The 19,232-nt window shown below is 38.7% G+C and overlaps 2 protein-coding genes across 5 annotated transcripts in view; one reads left to right on the forward strand and one right to left on the reverse strand.

Moving 5' to 3' along the window:
• Positions 1 to 7,646, reverse strand: part of xxylt1 (xyloside xylosyltransferase 1) — a 30,690-nt gene extending 23,044 nt beyond the window's left edge. Inside the window, exons 1-2 of one of the 2 annotated variants that reach the window (XM_078258829.1) lie at positions 6,880 to 7,646; positions 5,830 to 6,473 (exon numbers count right to left, since the gene is read on the reverse strand). In XM_078258829.1, coding sequence (XP_078114955.1) covers positions 5,830 to 6,369 — 540 coding nt within the window. In that variant the 5' untranslated portion in view covers positions 6,370 to 6,473; positions 6,880 to 7,646. Of the gene's footprint in view, positions 1 to 2,088; positions 2,145 to 5,829; positions 6,474 to 6,879 lie in introns of those variants that run through there. The other variant, XM_078258830.1, reaches the window with a different exon arrangement.
• A 1,832-nt stretch (positions 7,647 to 9,478) lies between these two features.
• Positions 9,479 to 17,485, forward strand: LOC144523336 (uncharacterized). 3 transcript variants are annotated; one of them, XM_078258831.1, is made up of 12 exons: positions 9,479 to 9,765; positions 11,021 to 11,154; positions 13,909 to 14,018; positions 14,737 to 14,826; positions 14,912 to 14,958; positions 15,055 to 15,188; positions 15,393 to 15,474; positions 15,634 to 15,747; positions 16,010 to 16,099; positions 16,265 to 16,336; positions 16,407 to 16,584; positions 16,723 to 17,485. In XM_078258831.1, exons 1-12 carry the CDS (start codon positions 9,644 to 9,646, stop codon positions 16,927 to 16,929), a joined length of 1,380 nt encoding a protein of 459 aa, XP_078114957.1. In that variant the 5' UTR covers positions 9,479 to 9,643; the 3' UTR covers positions 16,930 to 17,485. The 3 variants fall into 3 exon arrangements, with proteins under 3 accessions (XP_078114957.1, XP_078114958.1, XP_078114959.1); XM_078258832.1 differs by lacking the exon at positions 9,479 to 9,765 and adding an exon at positions 11,406 to 13,647 and having other exon boundaries at positions 11,074 to 11,154; XM_078258833.1 differs by lacking the exon at positions 9,479 to 9,765 and adding an exon at positions 13,528 to 13,647 and having other exon boundaries at positions 11,090 to 11,154.
• Positions 17,486 to 19,232: the final 1,747 nt, after the last annotated feature.

Below are 19,232 nucleotides of genomic sequence, written 5' to 3' on the forward strand. Positions count from 1 at the left end.
AAATTTTCAACTACAGAGCTAATGTGAGATGTCATTATGACATCTCACTGTCAATCACAACCAATTAAAGAGACAAATCACAGGAAGACAAATAAGTAAAATTAAGTGAAAAATAATTATGGATTTCGCTGCAATGAATATCGCCTTGGTGAAACAGGATTACAACAATTATGGATAGAGGAAATTAGTTAAGGACAGACAAACCCAATTCCCCCTTTTATAGCATGTATATTTCTGAAAGATTCTTGTATATTTTATAAATTGTTTTGTATGGCTTCCCATTCCATTGATTCCACAATTCATAAAGAAAAGTCAGGTAAACCAAGCATACTATTTTCCCTAAATGGCCACAATAAATAATACAACTAGTTCTTAAAAAAATAGATATTTCTAACAGAGTGTGATTTGCTCAACATTAGATTGATAGAAATGAGTTGATACAAAAGACTCTCTCTTACTGTGTGTCTTTTGAGGTTAGTTTCAATTTTATTACTGAGTTGGATGATAACTAAAAAAAACATCAGTAAACGGGGAAAGCTTGCCATGTGAGCAGCTATGATTGCATTCGCTCTTGTAGCTTGCACGAGAAGACCAAGTTATATATTCATCTGTGCCACGTAAAGGATTACTTTTAGATGCTTTAAAATTGATAAGAAGCATTAAAGGTCCAATATGTAATATATTTACTGTAATAAATACAAAAATGACCCCAATGCGTCATCAGATATTAAGAAAACATGCTAAGTTGAAATACTATCTTTTCTGACAACAATGCTAATGCCAGTATTTTCTCCTTTTGAAATGTCCGTTCCGTGACGGAATTTCTGTTTGTGTTTTGGCCTGTGTGTTGTTATCAACTGCTCAGTCTGACAGCCAGGCCGGGTTGCCAGATATACCTGTAAAAACATAAACCCAGCGTGCTACAGCTGTAACGTTAGTACAGCCATGGAAGCAGCAAACAAACAAACAAATAGGATCAACAGATATTGATGTTGACAGTTGCGTGACCAGAGACGTGTCAAACCCCAGGTAAATATTGGAGATGTATTTGAAAGATGGAGACAGCTTAGAGCCCAAGAGGACGCTGAGTTGGCTAATTTCCTCCTGAACAGGTAAGCATTAGCTTCAGACTACTTTATCACAGCTACAAGGGATGGGCATTTTATGTAATTTCAACATTTGTGTACTCACATTGAATTATATAGAGTACCCGAGTTGGTTACTCACAAAAACAATTGAGACACAGCCAGTAAAGTGATGCCGACTGGTCCTGGCTAACACCGACATGCTAAACCTGCTAAATGCTAGCTAACGTTACCAGAGGACCAGGCAAGCGGGCCACGGCTGTTTACAACGTGTAGCCTATTCAGCGGCCGTAGCCGACAACGTGAGTTATTTTAAGCCAAGAGAGGGGCTGTAAATCGGGAAGAGAGGTCCATGAGTTTGCAGTGTGTTTAGCGATTGTTGCTAGCCTGGATGCCAGCCGAACTTAGCCCCGCCCTCAACATTCTGACTAGAATCTGAGTATGACCACGTCAGGCTAGATTGTTGCTGTAATTCTAAGCCAATAAAGTGTGTTCAGCCGGGTGCAGAGGACGGCAAGGTGGTGTTATTTTTAGCGGCAACCTCCGTGAACTTCGAGTCTGGGGAGGAGGGGGCGGGGGAGACGACTCTCTCCAGTATTTTAATTTGTACTGCATTAACTATTTTAAACACTAGCTGTCAGTATTACATATTGCACCTTTAAATATGGCCATTGCTTGTGCAGCATTTCCTTCAATAAATGGATCAAAACCAGAAAAGTTAACCGACTAACCAGCCTTGAAAACAGAGGTGCTTGAACACATAATTGAAGCTCTGCTGTTTTGAAGTAACAGCAAAGTTTAAGAGCCTAAGTACTAGTTACTATTTTATACTTAGGAGCTGTGGCTTGTGAGGGAAAAGTTAAGTCTCTAGGAGTTGAACACAAATTAATTCTCAGCCTGTCAGAAACATCTGTTGATTGTTTTAAACACAGAAAGGGATTTGACATTTGGCAAAAGGTTGCAATGAAGTTAGAAAATTGACTTACAGATTACTGCTGCTTACCATTTAAATGAGCAAGAGATCACATTGTTTTTTCAGTAGGCACTCCCCATCCCATCCTAGATTTTAAAAAGGATCACAGATTATTGGACACACTGACAAGCGCAAAGTAGCCCAACATAATTATTTATCCAGTGATAAAATAAATACTGTTCTGTTCTCTAAACTTCTGATACTTTTGGCATAGTGTATTTGGCCAAATATTATTATTAGCTCACAAACAAAACTAGCTGCACAAAGTTGACTTAAGAGGCTGGACACAATTGGCAGTCATTGGCAAATTGTGCTGGTTTTCAGTCGTCCGAGACATCAGTTCTGAGCAAAATTTCCTTTTTTGACTGTTGTGGCCAGGCTTGCTTCCCATAACTTCTACTGAACAACGGATAATAGGGGGGGGAATTTGGATGTTTAAGCCTGTATATACACTCAAATACAGAGATAGTACCAGTAAAAGCTGAATACATACATAGCGAACAATAGTATCCTTTCATTTACACTCATTTTCCTATCAATAACGCCGTGGATTGCCTTTGTGTGGGCACAAAAATCATGCACACATCTTTTAATGTAATCAATAGCACAGGAACAAGATAAACGTTTACAAAGTACAGTCAGAATACAGCGTGCCTGTTAGCAGGACATTGATTTCAGAGGATCGCCATCAAGAGGGGAAGATATTTACACTTTGCCCCTTATTAAAAGGTGTGGTTCTGGATCCACATACAGGGTCCCAAGGCGCCCAAAGTCTGACTAAACAGGAGCAAAGCACACTACTCCAGTATGCTGTGTGAATGATGGTCAAAAGTAATGAGCACAGCCTCTGGGCAGTGTGACTCTGTGTGCTGTTTGTTGCGAATGTCAAGTGTGTCATTGAATTTAGAACTGTTGAGAAGTGACGGATGCTAAAAATCTTGCAAAACAGCTGTCTTACCCTCATACTCCTTTTAGATAAATAATTAAAAGGATAAGCAGACAAGGATATCAACGTGCTCATTTACACTGCTTCCGTCTGCCCCCGGGGAATCCCCGGCCCATCTGTAACTTTGGCAGGACTTCAGTGTGCGCCTGTTTGTGTGCACTTCAATAGAGACACAGTGGCTGCACTTGTGTCATTGGTGGCAGAACATCATTTCATGATTCATTACCTCAAACTATGAGGTCTAAAAGCACTGGTCTGGAATGATACCATGACTATGATAAAACCACTGTACAGCCTGCTGGTACAATTTATAGAGCATGTAACTTTGATTTACATCAGCATTGATATTTTTGGCCAGTTTGAGCTAACCACAGATATATTGGCATCAGCGTGAAATCGCAAATATCAGCTGATAAGTAAAATATGCTGCTGTACAGACAGCCAAAGTCAAAGCTAATGTATTTTTAATTAGGATTTTGGGGGAATTTAGTGCCTTTATTTGAGAGTGGACAGTCAATGGATGGCAGGAAGCCAGGGAAGAGAGGTGGGAAACGACATGTGCCAATATTCCCCGGCTCAAGTTGAACCAGGGACATCGTTTAAGGTGAATACCCGCTCAATACATATCTTGGTCACAATTTAAGGGATCCTTATCAGAATGATGGCCCAACATTTAGCCCCACTGGTCAATATTTGGGAGTTTTAAAAATCTGATAACAAAAAATCTTGATTCTAAAATTCTTTTCTTAAAGAATTATGACCAAGCTACCTACTGAGTGTGACATTTTACAGTTGCAACATCATTACATCAACAACAACATGCATCAACATGTCAGTGCTCTCCAGTGGAAAAACTACATAATAGAGAAACTGTTTCTAAATTACCTCAAGCCAAGTTTGGCATTACTGTGTAGCAAGTTCTTAATACTTACAGATTGACATATATACACCAATAATATATCTGCATTTTGTGAATATCGGACGATATATCTGCCTCTGCATAACAGCTTGGGCTGTATTTTTGAGAAAGAGACCTTGTCTAGTCTAACGCAACCATTTTATATTATAGTGTAGTATGTATTTTTTACATTACACACTTAAGCTGTGCTCCTAGAAGACTTTGAGCTCAGTCTGAGTACAGAGAGTGAAATGAGCAGGAAGCAATCTGACCCATATGCGCAAAACTGCCAAGCTGAGCAAACCTTGAACCAACCCAAGCAGGCATGGGATCGGTCTAAGCTAATACAGAGCTATAATAACACCAGATGTTGTAGATGATGGGACATTCCGGAGAGAAAAGGCCTAGCTGGTGAGGAGGATTTGGAAAGGGATAAGTAATTTGTAAATAGGTTTATGATCTTGTGCTCTGTGAAGAATACAAAAGAAGAGAAACTGGCCAGGATGTTGCATGCAACAGAAAGAGCAACATAGAGGGGACATAATCCTCTGTTTTGGCAGAGAGGACACAGTAGGGGAGGAATTTCCCAATAAAAGTGATGGATTTGTTTGGCAGGCCAACACTGCCCCCATGTGTTTCAACTTTAAACAGCACCTACAGGGTTAAGGGTTAGTTTCCAAGTTATGTAACTTTATAAAATCTACAAACTGTAAAGCATACCCAATTCATTCAGTGATCACAAGCTCTTTTTTAATTCTTTACGCAACTATTTCTATCACTTTTGACAAGTACAACCCTATTCTTCTTCCAGAAGAGACTGTCCAAAAGTGTGTGTCATTATCCATATTTGTACAACTACTGGGTCTCATCCCTGTCTGTGATGCCAGGCTTTTCACCTTGTCTTCGAGTATGACTGAGAGAACAGGGTGCACAAACTAGTTTGTTTCAAGTCTTTACTTCCCAGTTTGTTAACCATGTTCACATTTGTTTGCTACACATTAAGTAATGCTAATTATATTGTTTTTAAATCTACCATTATTTATATTTAACCCATTTGGAGCTGTCTCCATCGCTCAAAAATAAAATGGTACCCAATGTGACCAAGTGTTACCCAGATGTATAATTTATATAAGCATTTCACCCAACGTTGCCAAAATATTTTTGGATTGTTTATTTCCTCCTGTTAGAAATCTGTTGGGAAATCAAGTTGAATATACTGTACAATCTGTCAAAATGTTTTTTAGTTGCAAAAATGACTCTCCTAGTCAAAAGTTAACTTGTAAATGTTTTTTTGCATCTGACTCTGAAGTGTTGAATTGATAAAACTAAATATATTTGCATTCTAGAAGAAACTCTGGTACTGGTTCATCAGAGTTGTGCAGTTAAAATACAAGACGTGTCTCTTTCGGCACTGTTTTACTACAAAGATCTTAATATCAATACTTTGCTTAAGACCCGTGGTGATCTAGACTATATTTTGAATATGCAGCACCGAGACTGTGGAATGCTGTTTCTGTGGACTCTGTTAAAAAACAGTTAAAGACCTACCATTTCAAACAGGCTTTTGGTAGACCAGTCTGCACTTCATTGTTTTTAATATATTTTTGTTTTAATATGTATCATCTTGTAGGTTTTATGTAAAGCACTTTGTGATTTGTATCTGTGAAAAGCGCTCTATAAATACATTTTACTTACTTAATAATAGGTTAACTAAAACTAACTTTCCTTTTTGCCTAAGTTTTATCTGACTAACCCACAATCACATTAGCATAAAACTAAACTCAAGTGATTTCAGTGCACATTAAAAGGCAACTTTACTAGAAATAGAACTCATTAGTCAAACATCATGAGGATTTTCTTCTTCTTATATTGAAATCAATCAATACCAGAGCCATGGTACAGTGCAAACACATTTTAGACTGCCTACCTCATACTTAAACGTTGCATCAAGTAGAAACTCCTGCAACATCCTCTCTCCCAGTTCTTTGCTGGCCTGGTCACTCACAAAATGAAGGACCAACACCTCTCCTTCCATGAAGTGTCCGTGCTGAACCATAGATAACATGGCCACCCTGAACTTGTCCTGAAGGCTCCGGCTCTTGTCCACCTTGGTGAACATCATGAGTGCGTGGTAGCGTTGGTCACTGGCGCTATCACTGTCCCCTTTTCTGGATCTTAATCCCTTGCTCTCTCCGCCTTCATCTCGCTCTACCTCTCCTTGCTCCTCAGATCCAACTGGGTGTGAGAGCCTAGTGTCCACAGTTAGGTCAGCATCGTTTCTGTTGGCGTTGTGGCTGGCCTGGGTGTGCTTGATCCTCTTTGTGGTGCTGGAGAAGTTCTGCCTCTCTGAGCCAAAGTAGTAAAAAGCTACAACAGCAAGTGCAGCGGCCAGGAGAAGCACAAACTGATAGGACCTGAAAGTACTGATCCTACCCATGATTCTGGCTACCAGTCTTAGGATGCCCATACCTCCCTCTTGGGGTCATGAGAATGGGGGTGCACAAGGGAATACATTCAGCATTTTGTGTCCCTCCGGTTCATTATTATTTTTGGTAAGTTGCCGACATTTTCCTGTAAGAGAAAGAAAATACAAATTTTAGTCCTGATGCACAGAGATGGCAGTAATAAAGGGTTTGACTTTTGTGCACCAACTTCCGGCATGTTACCTTCACATTTAGTCAAGACCCACTTAGAAATACTTACAGGTGTTTATAAGGTCAATGGAATTTTAGCAAAGTAAGATTTAGTGTTGAAAACATTCTTGTACTTTTTGTTAAACTGAAATGGAAACTCTTTTAATGCTCCATAACAAATGGTTTTGGTTTGACATCCACAGCTGGATCACAATCCAAAAGTTACTATCCTGTAACGTTACTATCCAATTCAGTATAAACCAACACATCTCACGTTATCTATCTCAAGTAATTTATATTTTCTTACATGCATTCCTACTATTGTACTATTCCAATAACGTTACCTTTTTTGAAGCGTTTTTGAAGGTCTCCTCGACTAGGTAAAATGGGTAAATGGGGTGCCTTTACAGAAAAATGACAGAAGTGTCTCATGTCGTTGATCTCTGCAGTTCCATTTTGACAGCTTGTTCGACCTGTTACAGGATCCTCACGTTTATGAAGCAATGTTACATTTGCTAACGTTACACTGAAATATAACGACACCGTCAACGTTCACGGAATGCCAGATAATCCAAATACCTGCAGCAAACTGCTGACATGCCAAGTGGTAGCGAGAATGCTAGTTATTAGCAAGCGACGTCTTTGCGCCTGATACAGTTGCCCTCCGATGCTGTTTGTTTAACCCAAGCATAAAGCCAAGCACTGTTTGATTGTTTAACATTGCTGATGTATCGTTGCATACATTGGTCGTTCTTAAAGTATTACGGAGTTTGCATGGCTTTGTGATTTCGAGAAGTAAAACGACTATTTTGAGAAATCATTAACGTTAGCTAGCAGCCTAGCAACAAAATGCTATGACACAACTTTAGCCACACCCACTTTGCGTTCAGCTTTTTCCGAGCCGTGCTGCCATTACGTACAGTTGGAAAACTGAGACTCGCTGTAAATGAATTTGATTTTAATGTATTGATGTCTTTATTTCTCCATTGTATTGACCACATTTTCCGTGATTGTTCATTTAAGATTCTACAGTTTAAATCACGCTTTTAAATACTCAGTATTTCAAATGATCAAAAACCTAATTTAGTTTTTTGTTAATAGCTCAACCAAAGTAGCCTACTAGTGGAGTTGCAAAGATGCGATAGTTTCTACGCCAGCAATGATACTATATAATGTTTACATTACAGCTATAAACATAATAACATAAACCAGATGTCTTCAACGTTTTTTAGGCGAAGGACCCCTTAGCTGAAAGAGAGACGAAGCAGGAAGCCCCTACTACATAAATTGTATGAAAATTGAGTTGCATATTAAACTGGGCCAGATGGATGAAAATGAATGGATTGATATTTATATATTATTTATACATCATGTTTTATGTTTTAATGTGGAAGGCGCAGTGAATCCTTAAGCTTAACTTTATCTGTGGGTGGCAACCATGGTGGCTCCCTTACCTATAGTAAATGTGTAAATTAAATGGAGAATAGGCCGATTTATCTTTACTAATAATATGTTGGATTCATGTTAATGTATATTTTAGACATATTTTAGTTTTTTAAGAAAAAAACAATTTGGTGGTCCTCTGCAGTAACTCTGAAGACCCCCTGTTGAAGATATCTGATATAAACAATAAACCATACTCATGTTCTGCACATGATGCACATTTTCTCCTCGTGCTGTTTCTTGGGCTTTATAAATATACAGTACATATAGATATTTACTCAAGTAGCCTATACTGTACTTGAGTTCAGTCTTGGAGAACTTTACATGAGTTTTTCCATTTGATGCTCCTCTATACTCTAGTGCATTTCAGCGGAAACTATATTGTAACTAATTTTGAAGGTTTTCTCTATAGCTTGAGCTAGACTGATAAACCGCTCAGGCTGATATTAGCTGACGCTATCGTATTAACGATATATTGGTATCAGCGTATATGTCGGCCGGAAAGTAACAAAAAATTGCAGAAGGCCTACAGAAATGTCAAACAAAATTTGAGGTAATTACAGTGTCTCATATATTTGACAGGTTGTCTACCAGAGAGCACTGGCAAGTTGATTTTTCAACTGTAAAAGATCCATCTTAGTGTGTAAATCTAAGGGTTTTGTATCACAATGTTGTTTTTTTACTTTATGTTTATCAACAACTGTTTAAAAATGCATATAGCCTATAATATATATATATATATATATATATATACTACCGGTCAAAAGTTTGGGGTCACTTAGAAATTTCCATTCCACTCCATTACAGACAGAATACCAGCTGAGATCAGTTGCATTGTTTTTTTAATCAGGGCAGCAGTTTTCATATTACATTATGTGTTTACATAATTGCAAAAGGGTTCTCAACTGTTGTGTGGCTGATCTTTAATGTAATATCTACATTGCCCATTATCAGCAACCATTCATCCAATGTTTCCAAAGACACATTCTGTTTACTAATCTGATATCATTTTAAAAGGCTAACTGAGAAAACATTGGAGAACCCTTTTGCAATTACGTAAGCACATAATGTAATCTGAAAACTGCTGCCCTGATTAAAAAAACAATGCAACTGATCTCAGCTGGTATTCTGTCTATAATGGAGTGGAATGGAAATGTCTAAGTGACCCCAAACTTTTGACCGGTAGTGTATATGTATACTTTTTATACGTCTATGGTGTGTATGTATAATATTATATGTTTTAAACTCACAAATATTGATATCAGTATCGGCCTCAAAAATCCAGTATCGGCCAAGCTATAGACAAAAAATTACCTTATAAGATATGATGCAAGTATTTTTAAATGGTGGTATTACTATTTTTTACCACTGGTAAATATCAACCAAAAACATTATTTTCCCGTGTTTGCTAGGTAAATCTCATGAATACGAGTTTACAAACTGCACGTGAAAGCAGCATCCGTGCCTCGCGACATTTTCGGCAGCGGCATTGTTGCTCTTTGCGGATTTGCCCGCAGCAAATGTACCATCTTCTATCTACAGGAGCAATGCTAGCTTTTGTAATCGCCTGATGTTTTTTTCGTAAACGTTACCCAGCTCGTTTCGTTTTAAATCCAGGCACGTTGCTAGCACAAAGCTAGCTAGCTTGATTAGCACTCGCGAAAAATGAATTCCAACACGCACGTCATTCAGGTGACAAATGTCTCCCCGAGCACAACGTCCGAACAAATGAGGACTCTGTTTGGATTCCTCGGGAACATAGAGGAGCTCAAACTGTTTCCACCTGAGTGAGTATTGTGAACTATTAATTGGTAAAACGATGTATTTACCGAGCTTACGTGGCTCACGCTGGGCTTCTCTTGAGGCCTGTAGTGTCGAGTAACGTTAGGCCTCTCTCACGGCATGCTAATGCTAACGTTTGCCCGCGCCTTTAATTCATATTCAGAATCAGTTAAGCAGCAGCAGCACTCGCCTTAACGATTTCGCATGAGGGACACATCTACTCATAATTTCTCATGTTCTGTCATTATGTGAGGGTTTAAGCAAGGATTTAAATGTCCTTTCTTCTACAGACTCAGAAATGTAGCTAGCTAACAGTTATGGGGCTTTCACACCGCTGCGCGCTAACCCGCCGCCTCTAGTCATTTCAATGAGGAGAAGGCGGCAGAGGCGAAGCGGTTTTGATCACGGCGATAGGGGTATGCGGTTGCCGCCCATGGAACGCGCAAGTATTCTGCTCAGCCGCCCAGAATTCAGTGCTGTACCTCTGCCATGCGGCAAGAACCGCTTTTAAAAACGCTTTTGCAGGCATTGCATAGCATTAACCAATTTAAGCTTCTGTCTTTTTCTGCTTTACATCACTGTAAATTTAATAATTTGTGTATTTTCTCTTTTTCTGACACAGACTAAATTAAGTAATGGAAAAATTAGTTTGTCAGATTAATCAACAGTGTAAATGAACATTAGTTGCAGCCCTAGTTGTAACAGCTGCAGCATTTTTTTAATGTAGGAATTGCTGATTTAAACAATGTGGAAAAACAAATTAACTTAGCGTTAATGTTATGTCAGTGACATCCTGTTGGCAATCCCTTGGGTTTTCCACACCTCACTTGGGATGCTAATGGGCTACTGCAATACGTACTCTACAGTATTTTCACATTGACTATAGTAGGAAATAATTGTTCTCTGCTTTGTATTTTCCTGTATCCAATTACACCTGGCTTCTCAGCAGGTAGGACATGTCGAGGACCATAACAACAACAAAGGTCCAAAGCGTCAGTGATCGACAGTGTTCTTTGATTCTCAACAGATTGTCGATGAGAGTTGTGATAACACTACAACACACTATAAAAAGTCTCTAAGATACCTTGTTGGTCTAAGCAAAGGATGGTAGAGGTCAGAGAGTGGATGAGATTGTACAGCCCATAATCCATTATTAAGTTAGTTGTCCCTGGGGACACAACACTCATTGTCAGTTTGAAGAAGGCATGTTGGGTCTCCTTGTTTGTATTCTTTGCACAACATATCTGTATTTTCTTCCAGTGACTCTCCCTTGCCTGTGACTTCACGTGTCTGTTTTGTAAAGTTCCTTGAGTCTGAGTCGGTGGGAGTTTCCCAACACCTGACGAACACCGTCTTCGTGGACCGAGCCTTGATCGTGGTCCCTTTTGCCGAAGGTGGGTGTCTGTTTTATTCTTGTCTTACTTACATGGATATCTGTGAACATACATCAAAATTTGTAGGTTGTTTTGATAGAATTGCAAACACTATCTGAGCCATTATGAGTTTTTGTGACCAAGCAAAATTTGCTAAGCTTTTCAGTGCTTGGCATTTTTAGGTATGTAAAAGGGAAATGTACATTTGTGTCCATGTCTGACAATCTAGCTGTAAACTTCTCTCTCTGTTATTTGTGTTGTGGTTTTCATAGTGGACAAGTCATTTGCAGAGAGCCCCTTCCTTGCTGGCTGAAAGTGGTCCTCTGCTGCCATCAGGAGATTAGAAAAAAATAATGGCACCAGGCTCGCAAGCCCCCTTCTGTCTCTTGTTCTGCAGTAAAATATTAACTCTTTATTTTTTTCTCTCTGTTCAAGGCATCTTTTTTTGAAAAAAAAAAAACACATAGCCACAAAACTCTTAAGTAAAATAAGGAGGTGGTAGGAGAGGGTGCAGGGCAATCTCAATTCAAAGTTCAAAGAGTTAAAATATTTTTTAAATAAAATGTATGTCGATTAGTAGACATGCACCAGACTAGGGATGCCCCGAGCAGATCTGCTGGATCGGTATCGAGGCAGATCAAGACATTTTTTTAGTTAATTGGTATTGACTTTAAAGCCATATCTGATCCTGTTTATATTTGAACCTTTTGCACTCTGGGTATGCCAGTTGTCAAAATGTCCCATTGTGCTTGAACCAATAGACATCAACAATGAGTTCACTTCATGTTATCCACACTGATGGCATGCATCAGCGTGCTGGTGTTATACACCGCTTAAAAAAACTGTTTAAACCTGGGTATACTGTATAATTTGTGTTGCGTAGCATACATGTAGTTGATTTGCTGCCACAACAGATCCACGCCGACACTCCTTTGTCCATTGATAATATATGCAATGCTGTAGGAAACCATCAAAGACACTGCACATACACACTGGTGTTTTCAGTTACTGGCTGTTAAGGCATATTTTCAGTTATATTTTAAGTTGGGCGGGGCTAAGGTGGGAGTTTGCTTAGGTCACCAAACTCCAGGTGTAAGTTGCCCTGCCCTAAAGGGTGCAACAAAGCCTGGCAATAGAGTGAGGGAGATGTCAATCAAGCACGGTCTTACAGGTCCACACAGTACTGAGGAGAGGTCTAATCAGCCAAATAAGCGAAGACTTTACCGGTGTTGGGGTGTGGCTTTGTTTTCTTAATGTTAAACAAACCTATCCACACTGAATTACTTTATTAAATGTAATCTTGGCCTGATAGGCTGAGAATAGGCTGCATTACAAAAAGGAAAATATAAATAGTGTATCGGGACTTGGTATTGGCAGAATGTTAATATTAAATGGCGCAGATTGGGGGAAAAATGTTCGGGGCATCCCTACACCAGCACAAAGTATGCAGAATAGATTAACTAAACAGCTGTGCATGCTAGAATAGATTTTGCAGATGTTGTGGAAGTTGATTAGTATATAATTTGGTTGTTAATCATGATAAGCACACAAATTGCCTTTGGCATTTACTTGCTTCATGTGCCAAAGCCTTGTATTATTTTACACTGTGCATCTGTATTTCGAAATTTTCACTAACGCACAAGATAAAAGTAGTTTTAAGCCTCTGCTTGATGTTGCAGTAAAATGCTTTTTATTGACCCTCTCCACACATGACTCTGAGAGTTGAGTGAATCTCACGTTTAACAGTGGTGTTTCTTTTGTTGTTGTGTTTTACAGTTCTTTTTCCTGGTTCAGCCAGCCCTATATACCAGGCCCTGCTGAAAATGCCACCAACAGTTTTGTCTTCTGCAGCCTTATCCTGTTTCTCAAGTGTCCTTTCTGTTGTGTGTGTGTGTGTGCGCGTGTGTGTCTCTCTCTTTCTCCCAATTTAAAATGTAAAATGTCAGATATAAAACAAATAGCCTGTTTTCAGATTGCACCATGGATGATCATCTCCAATAGATTTTCCCTTTTGATTTTACTGTTTGGTTTCTTCAGCTTTGGGCACATTTGTCGTGATTTTTATCACAGCTTTTGCTTTTAATAGCCCTTAACTGTTAGTGCAGTTTATCTTTGACATTGTTCTGTGTTTTTAGTAAAATACTGTTGGCTAAAACCTAGCAGTACTGTAGCTTGTTAGCAATACTATCTGGTTACAAAGTAAGTTTTTTTTTTTTTTTTTTTTGTGGTGGGATTGTACAAAGTAACCACCAACAAAAGCCCAGAAAAGGTAATATGTCTGAACCTTTTCTGTTTTTGTATTGGTAATGGTAAGTGATGTTGAAATGTACCCTTGTCTACACCCAAATCATGAACTTTTCTTTCTGTATCTCAATGTTCTTGTGTGCTTTATAGCGAAGCAGCCGGCACGAGTCGCTTGTTCATAAAACATCTAATGAAAGTTGAGAGCACATCCCACGGGACAACTGGCTGTGCTTGCTTACGTTTGGTTCATGACTTAAAAAACAAGTACAGGTGATAAAAATCTTGGCAGTGTTGACCACAGTGTGTATTGTGACTTATAAACTCATAGCTGCTAATCCTACAATCATACTTTCACACAAAGTCAGGGATCAAGATTTACAGACAAGACAAAAAAGTGGATTTTTGATCATTTCTTTTTATTTTTTTTACTACAGAGTAGTTAGACTAAGGTGGCTTGTCTGCAAGTCTTGTCTGAGTGTTTATCAATATTTGCATGGAGCATGTACTGAAATATTGTTCGTTTTCCTCCAGGAGTCATTCCTGATGAATCTAAAGCTATGTCTCTGCTGGCTCCAGCCAATGCCGTGGCAGGAATGATGCCTGGGGGAGGCCTTCTTCCAACACCCAATCCTCTGGCAACAGTGAGTTTGACTTAAATGCTAACATTGTTCATGATCATTTTGGGTGTCTCTTTTCGATTGCTATATGAGTTCCTTTGATCTTAAACGTAACTAACTGTAAGCCAAATTATAGTTCATGTAACTTACACATTTTTACACTTGCGTGACTCCTGACAATTTCCCAAAACATGCAATATGTTTTTACCCTCCAGGCAGCACTGAATATTGGCCATATTTGTCAAAGTTTTGAGACCCTGTAAACTTGTGGTTGTGTTTTCCAAAACCCAGAGTTAGACATCTCAGAAATTTGGTATTTATCTATTATCATGTGTTGAAGAAGGTAAACGTGAACAAGATGTAGAAGGAAATTGGGAAAATGCCACACAATTGTTCATATTGTTACCGTGCAAAAAGGAACAGTTGTAATGTGCAGAGAGGGAACTTTGTGAATTCCTTTTTGAAATAAATCACTCTCATTGCAATAAATACAAATGTTGGACCCAGTGTGAATGGAGCCTATTTCAAAACTAATTGATAGCGTTTGAGCCAGATTTACCAGGACTACCATGGATTGAGTAAGCATGAAAGCACCATTTTTCATTTAGTAACACTTGTGTAAATGGGCACAAGAATTCAGACATGATGCTGTGGTGGATCTGCTGGATGCAAAATAAAAAGTTTTGTGGCGAGTGCTGTTATTTAGCTCTGCAGAGTGTAACGGTGTCTGCGTTTATTTCAGATGGGAGGGACGCCATTCGGAAGTCTTGGAGCTCCCAGCATGGAGCAAATGGCTGCCATGGGAATGCAGGGCCCTAACATGAACCCCCAGGTGAGCACTTGATCAGTCACCTACATAGTTGCAGCATATTAAAACAATGTTTCTAATAGTAATAACCTTGTCACATCTCTTTCAGGCTCTTTCTGCAGACTTCTTGAAGCTCATGCAGTCCATGGACCCCAAGTAAGAAACTATACACTATTTTATCAGAGTACGCAATCTAGTACACCTAAATACTTTTTTTGCAGTAAAAAACTAAACAATTGATGGCACTTGCAGACTGAATCCATTAGCGGCCGGACTGAACTTGAATGCAGGGCTGAAAAATGATGCCTCCAATAAGGAGATTGAAGAGGCCATGAAGAGAGTCAGAGAGGCCCAGTCTCTCATCTCTGCAGCCATTGAACCAGGAAGTGAGTGCCTGTTTCCTCATGTTCCCCTTGCAGAAAAGGCTGCTTGTTTTATTTATAGTACATTATGATGAGTGAAAATGCTAATGTCCTGTTAAAACATTGTGTTGGACTTTTTTTAGTCATTGGTGGAATATTTTTTACTTCATGTGAGCAATAAGTCTGTACCTCCTTGTTACACATTTAAATTTGTCATTGTTTTTACAGATAAGAAAGATGACAAGCGCAAACATTCCCGCTCCCGCTCACGGTCACGGCGCAGGCGCTCCAGATCTCGCTCAAGACACCGGTAAAGACACCTGCATAACAAACTCTGACTCTGGATGAGCCATATCAGATGTGAAAACAAAATAAACTCTGGTGTCTACATACAACAAGACATTAACAGTGTATTTAATTTCTGGCAGTAATTCACTGTTTTAAATGTGCCACTGCTTGATTTTGTCAGACGTACGAAGAGCAGGTCTCGGCGGAGGTCTCATTCAAGGAGTAGGAGGAGGTCCAAGAGTCCGCGGAGGAGGAGGACCCATTCCCGGGACAGAGGCCGGCGTAGTAGATCTAGGTCAGCATCTCCACTGTCCTCAGTACTAAAATATAGCTGCCTTTATTCATTTTATTCCCAAACACGTGTGAACCACTGCTACAGAATTTGAGCTGTAGTTGTAGTCATGATTTTAATTAATAAATTTAAACCTGCCACTCTCTGAAAACAAAACAATACTTTGCAAAAACATTCACTTCCAAGAACTGCCAGTACATCCAGTTTTTGTTTCCTGCAATGTGCTGCTGTTTGCTAATGTTGACCTTGCTTGTGTCTTGATCAGGGACAGGAGGAAGGAGGAAAAGTCTAAGAAAAGGTCTAAGACGCCCCCCAAGAGCTACAGCAGTGCCAGGAGGTCTCGAAGCATTAGTCGGTGAGTGGTCTGAGCGCTGTTGTTATGAATCACAGGCACACATTCTGGTCACAACAGGTGTACTTCCTTTCAGTTAATGTGAAGCTACATTCACAAAAGCACATAACTTCAAATGGCAGCAGTCCATAATAGTATAACGTTTTTTTTTTTAACTTTGTGTCTCAGGAGGCACAGGCGAAGCCGCAGTGCATCTCGGTCCCCCAGGAGGAGGTTGTCCAGGTCTCCATCGCTCAGACGGTGAGTTGTCAAGTGCATTTTTCATGCAATTAAGTACAATGACTAAAAATGATGCATTTGTCTTGTTCAGTCACAAGAAAGAGAAAAAGAAGGACAAGGAGCGTGAGAAGGACCGGGATAGAGACAGGAGGGAGGACAGGGACCGGAGCCGAGATGAAAGAGAACGCTCCAGCAGTAAGAAGAAGAAGAGCAAAGACAAGGAGCGAGATCGGGAACGCAAATCCGATAGCGAGAAAGGAGATGTTAAGGTACGTTTGGAGCGTGGAATTTTATATTTAAATTACTGGCATCTAATTGAACATCCCAATAGGTGGCTACATTTTAATGTGAATTTAGCTGAAGCTTCTGAATTCCCCTTTTTTTAACTCCTTAAGTTGTCTTGACAGGTGACCCGGGATTACGATGAAGAGGAGCAAGGTTATGACAGTGAAAAGGAAAGGGAGGACGACGACGATGAGAGGAAGAGCGACTCCGACTCTGCCTCATCCCCCAAAGGCCAGGATGAGATGGAGAGATCAGAGGGTCAAATCCCCAAAAAGTCCAAACTGAATGGAGACGACCACCATCAGGAAGACATGGAGATGAGTGACTAAGAACATCCAAAACCAGACCTCGTTACCTTTTCCACTTTCCTCTTTTATATTTTTAATATAGGCCACAACATGTCTGTGCCTGATCACTCAAAGTTAAAGATTTGTTGTCTTAACTGTAGAAGCATTGGGGGAAAAGCGGTTGTAGAAGGAAAGCAGTCCATTCATTTTTGTAAAGAGGACTAAAATATGAATAACATGAGACATGGTTTTAAATTGTCATTGTTGTACTTTTTTTAATATCCTGTTGATTCTTCTTTTTGTTGCCTTTTGTGTTCAAACTCTGTCTTCCTGGCAGTAGAATACACAGCATTTCCCATTTAAAATGCTGTTTATGTAAATATTTTACTAGTCGGGATTGAGTCCTTTTCTCCTTTCACTGTTAGTCGCTCACTTCCCAGCACCAACCATTTTGCTTTAACTGTAATGCACGAAGTCCTGTTTCAGCTGACCTTCCTATATACAACCCTTTGTGTACACTGTAGATTGAAATGTGTTGTTGCAATGAAATGCATTAGGTTTTCCAAAGGAAACGTAATAAAATTGGCTCAAACTGTCAGCTTGTTTTGTCGCTGAAAGAAAATGTTTGCGTAAATGTTAGACTCAAGAGTCATAGTATAGTATGTTGAAAAAGTCATAGTGTCTAAAAAAGGTAGTATAGTATGTCAGAAGAAAATATAAAAAAAGTCAAAGTGTAGTATATTGAAAAAAAGTCATAGTATGTCAAAAGTCATTGTATAGTATGTTGAAAAAAAGTCATGAAAAAGTTGGTATAGTATTTCGAAAAGAATCTCAAAAAAGTCATACTATAGTATGTTGAAATAAAGTCATGGTATAGTATTTTGGAAATAAAAAAATATAAAAAAAGTCAAAGTGTAGTATGTTGAAAAAAAGTCATAAAAAGGTCATAGTATAGTATGTCAAAAAAGTAGGGCTGCCAATCGATTAACATTTTTTATCTAAATAATTACATACTCATTTACAAAGAACGGCTTGTTTATTGCTAAGGCCGTATGGTCAAAATGAAATGATTTAATAATGTATAACAATAACTAATTTCAGTAGTAAATTGCTGTTGAACCATCAGATGGGAAAAGGACATTTACAATAACTTCAAATGCACCACGAGGCTGTAGTTTACCAGTTTCATTGAACGCACCGGCTGTGTTGTTTCTCCGACGGCAGCTGCAGATTGTTACATCCCGGTGTTGAATCCTCTACAGTAAAACACAGTCAAACTTTACACCGTTTAGCGTTAGCTGTCAGCATTGTAACCGTGTTTAATCCAGCTACTAGCTAGCAGTAGGCTAACGTTAGCTGCTGTCGAGTATAGTGTTAACTAGCGTCATGTGCAGCAGTGTTTGTGTTTCAGAGCATCAGAGAGAAGCGCAGACATATCAGTGGCACCAGATTTCGGTAGCCAGGGTTGGCAGGAAGAAGATTTTTACAAGTAAATGTTTCAATTAATAATCCAGGCAGAACATTCTCGTCTCCCTCCTTCATTTTACAGTCGAATGGTGGCTAGAATGGCTTTGGGTCAAACGTCAATATGGAATGGATTAATCTGCGTTATTTTTTTTAACGCGTTATTTTTTCTCAGATTAATTAATCGAAATTAACGCGTTGTTTTGATAGCCCTACAAAAAAGTCATAAAAAAGTCATAGTATAGTATGTCGAAAAAAGTAACAAAGTCATAGTTTAGTATGTCGAAAAAAGTCATGAAAAAGTATAGTATTTCGAAAAGAAAATCTGAAAAAAGTCATACTATAGTATGTCGAAAAAAAGTCATGAGAAAGTCATAGTATAGTATGTCGAAAACAGTCACAAAAAAGTCATAATATATTATGTTTAAAAAAGTCCCGAAAAAGTCATAGTGTAGCATGTTGAAAAAAGTCACAAAAAAAGTAGTAAAAAAGTCATGTCAGTATGTTGAAAACCCCCCTGAAAAAGCCATAGTATAGTATGTTGAAAAAAATTATAAAAAAGTCATAGTATGTCGAGAAAAGTCAGAAAAAAGTCATAGAATAGTATGTCGAAGAAAATTCATTAAAAAAAAGATTATGAAATAATCATAGTTTCGTATGTCGAAAAAATGTATAAAAAAGTAAAGAATGTTGAAAAAACTCATAATATAGTACGTCGAAAAAAAGTCATAGTATAATCTGTCAAAAACAATCATAAAAAAGTAATTGTAAACTATGTAAAAAAAATTATAAAAAAGTAATAGTATAGTATGTCGAAAAAAGTAAAAAAAGTCATAATATAGTATGTCTATGACAACAAACCTGGGCTGCTGTGGTAATTC

The sequence above is a fragment of the Sander vitreus genome, chromosome 9 (genome assembly GCF_031162955.1).
Source record: "Sander vitreus isolate 19-12246 chromosome 9, sanVit1, whole genome shotgun sequence".
Lineage (NCBI taxonomy): Eukaryota > Metazoa > Chordata > Actinopteri > Perciformes > Percidae > Sander > Sander vitreus.